Genomic DNA, 3,031 nt, shown 5'->3' with positions numbered 1-3,031 from the left:
CGGCCATTTTCTCTTCAGTTTCATCTGAGCTGTTGAGGTGAATAGCAGGACAAACTTTCTCCAGTCAGACAGAAACAAAATGTAGGCAGAGAAAACTATTTTTCTTTACAACTAGCGTTGTATGATCACGCTCTTATTAATGTGAATGTTTTTAAACCATTCAAGCGCGTCAAGACTAAAGAGACTGCGCTGTAAGTCCTGCCTATTACACACACACACACACACACACACACACACACAGACAGACAGACAGAAAAGACGCGTGTCAGTATAGAGTTCTCTTTTGGGTTTGAACAAACCATAACACACACAAATTATGCCAAAATGTCCGTTCTGTCGAGTGTCCTCATAAGAGCAGTCTTATATTTTTTAAATAAAGTCTTAATTGAACGTAGCAATTTCTACCAACTCTCCTGACTGCTTTGTCGGACAAAAATGGTGGATTTTGATTGGTCAGACTCAGATCGCATGTCAATCAACTCCCTGCGAAGGATGAATTGATGCTAATTTAAAAGTGAAAGTGAAGTGCACAATCCCGCACCAGCTTTTTAGAAGCGATGTAAAAATTTGTTTACATTGTTTGTTCTGGTTCAGTGATACTGATAGACCTTAGTGTTACTGACATTATGAGGGTCTTCTAACACTGTTTTCTCACCTGAATACTTGACAGTGTATCTGACTGAGGTCTTGACTTGATTTCCGCGAGTAAGCTGACATCTCCACTCTCTGTTGTCATCTTCATTCAGGAGTGTTGTAGTCAGAGTGATGATGAAACAGTGATATTGATCTGGTGATGATAATATCTGATATCTGGAGTCTGTCTTCAGAACAACACCAGCCTGATTCACCCACAACAGCTTAAGTTGCTCAGAACGAACCCAGTCATCACAGGGAGATCCAGTATCTGAATACAACTGACAGGAGAGAGTCACAGAGCGTCCTGGACTGATCTCAGTCTGTGAGGATGATGATGATGATTATGATGATGGAGACACTGAAACTGAACACAAGACACAAATCACATTCTTAAATCATCATCTGAGTTTAAAGGGAGAATTTTTTAAGTGTACCACATAATCATAAACTTACCATGAAGAACATGCAGAGAAACACGTGCATCAGGTCCTTGTTGTTGGTCTTTTCCATTCACATTTATCCATTGTTGGCAGGTGTATAATCCATAATCTTCTTCGGTGACATTCTTGATGTTCAGAGAGCAGTCAGACTCCAGACTCAGTCTCTCATGTCTCTCTGTGTCTTTATTCTTTATCCCTCCAGTAATCAGTTCAACTGCTGCTGAACGTCTGATGCTGTTATAGTAGATCCATGTAGTTTTAGATTTGCAGCCAGAAAGAGCATTATTACAGGACAGACGAGCATTTTCACCAGAACTGATGAACACATGATCACCATCCACTCCACTGGTTCCTGAAACACAGTATATCTCAGTGATCATTATGATATATATTAATAAATGAAAACATACCAGCATAAAAAGCAGAAGTTTTAAATCGTAGTCTTTATTCTCACTTAAAGCAAACAACACACTCTCCAGAATAAACTATTAGTCTTTATCAGAGAGCTGTTCAAATCACTGACACACTCTTAATATGAAGATAATTCTTCATCATCAGATGTTTGAGTGACACTATGTCCAGTATCAGGAATAATACAGTATGATCTGTGTGTGTGTGTAATGTGAATGTGTGCAAGAATAAACTGAGCATGTTCAAATGAACTCTTTCCTGTCAGGGTGTGGTGTAGGTTGAAGGCGAAGAGGCAAAAGGCTCCATACAATTTTACTAACACACTCAGAATGGCACATACAGGCAGACAGATTAAACACACCAACACAACGTTACCTAGATGAGAACAGACAAAGACTGACTGCACAGAAGAGAACTAAATGCAAACACAGATGAACATTGATTAACAGAACACAGGTGATGCAGATGATTGTGATTAACTAGACACAGGTGATACAACTGAACTAATGATGACAGTGAAGACACGTGACATGATGACAGGAAGGCAAGACCATTGAAAAAACAGGTTTCACTTTATTTTGATGGTCCCTTTAACACGTTCTGTTGACTATAAGTAACGCTGCACCTACATGTCTACTAACTCCCATTAGAGTGTTAGTTAAGTATTAATAGACTGGTAGGGTTAGGGTTAGATTAAGTTGACATGTAGTTGCAAAATTACTTATAGTCAGCAGAGTGTCTGTTGGAGGACCATCACAATAAAGTGTTTGCAGATATTAAGCAGACAATCTACTTATACTCCAATGAAAGTTAGTTGACATATAGTTGCAAAGTTACTTTTAAGTCAAGTCAAGTCAAGTATATTTGTATTACACTTTTCACAACAGCACGTTCAAAAGGGACCATCAAAATAATGTGTTACCAAAAAACAAACTAAACAGAACACAACAGTGACATTTCCAGACTAATTCCACTAAATGTCTTTAGAGAAAATACAGATTTCTTTACCTGTGAGAAGTGAAGAGAGAATGATCAGTCCCAGCAGACACAGATCACACTTATCAGCCATTTTGTGTTTCTGTCAGTCTTTCTCTTCATTATATATAGTTACAGATCTTCCTTTAAACATCATCAGCTCCTCCTCTGCTTGTGAACTTCCTCTCATCTGACAGACTGAGTGATGAAACTCTGAGAAGTGTTGCTTCACTAGAATTCAAGTGGATTTCAGTACAAATGTATTTTTAATTATTGCTTATGTGGCTCGATTCTTAGAGACTACACCAGCTCGAAATAATGAGGAAAAATGATCCAAATAAAGTTCCCGTTCAAAAAAATCTTTTATTTAAGCTAGTTGGCCAACAATCTTTTAAAACTGGAAGTGAACAATCAAATATGTCAGTGGTAGAATGAAACAGAAAAAAGGAAAATTAACAATCGTTGCGGGGTCTGAGGCTTCTTATGTGAGAGTGGGCGAGTTCGACAGCACCAGATACACAAAAAGACCCTGACAATCACAATCACACCCACAAAGTTCACTGCAAATA

General features: G+C 38.3%; 1 protein-coding gene across 1 annotated transcript; it reads right to left on the bottom strand.

Annotated features, from left to right (window-relative positions):
• Positions 1–833: 833 nt before the first annotated feature.
• LOC311078191 (V-set and immunoglobulin domain-containing protein 10-like) lies at positions 834–2,736 on the bottom strand. The gene is made up of 3 exons (XM_084106907.1): positions 2,496–2,736; positions 1,090–1,428; positions 834–1,000 (listed from the first exon to the last, which is right to left on the bottom strand). The coding sequence occupies exons 1-3, from the start codon at positions 2,554–2,556 to the stop codon at positions 978–980; spliced, it is 423 nt and encodes a 140-aa protein (XP_083963033.1). The 5' UTR covers positions 2,557–2,736; the 3' UTR covers positions 834–977.
• Positions 2,737–3,031: the final 295 nt, after the last annotated feature.

The sequence above is a fragment of the Abramis brama genome (assembly GCF_963993115.1).
Source record: "Abramis brama genome assembly, chromosome: 1".
Classification (NCBI taxonomy): domain Eukaryota; kingdom Metazoa; phylum Chordata; class Actinopteri; order Cypriniformes; family Leuciscidae; genus Abramis; species Abramis brama.
The sequence above is the reverse complement of the archived record's forward strand: the minus strand, read 5'-3'. Positions and strand labels throughout refer to the sequence as shown.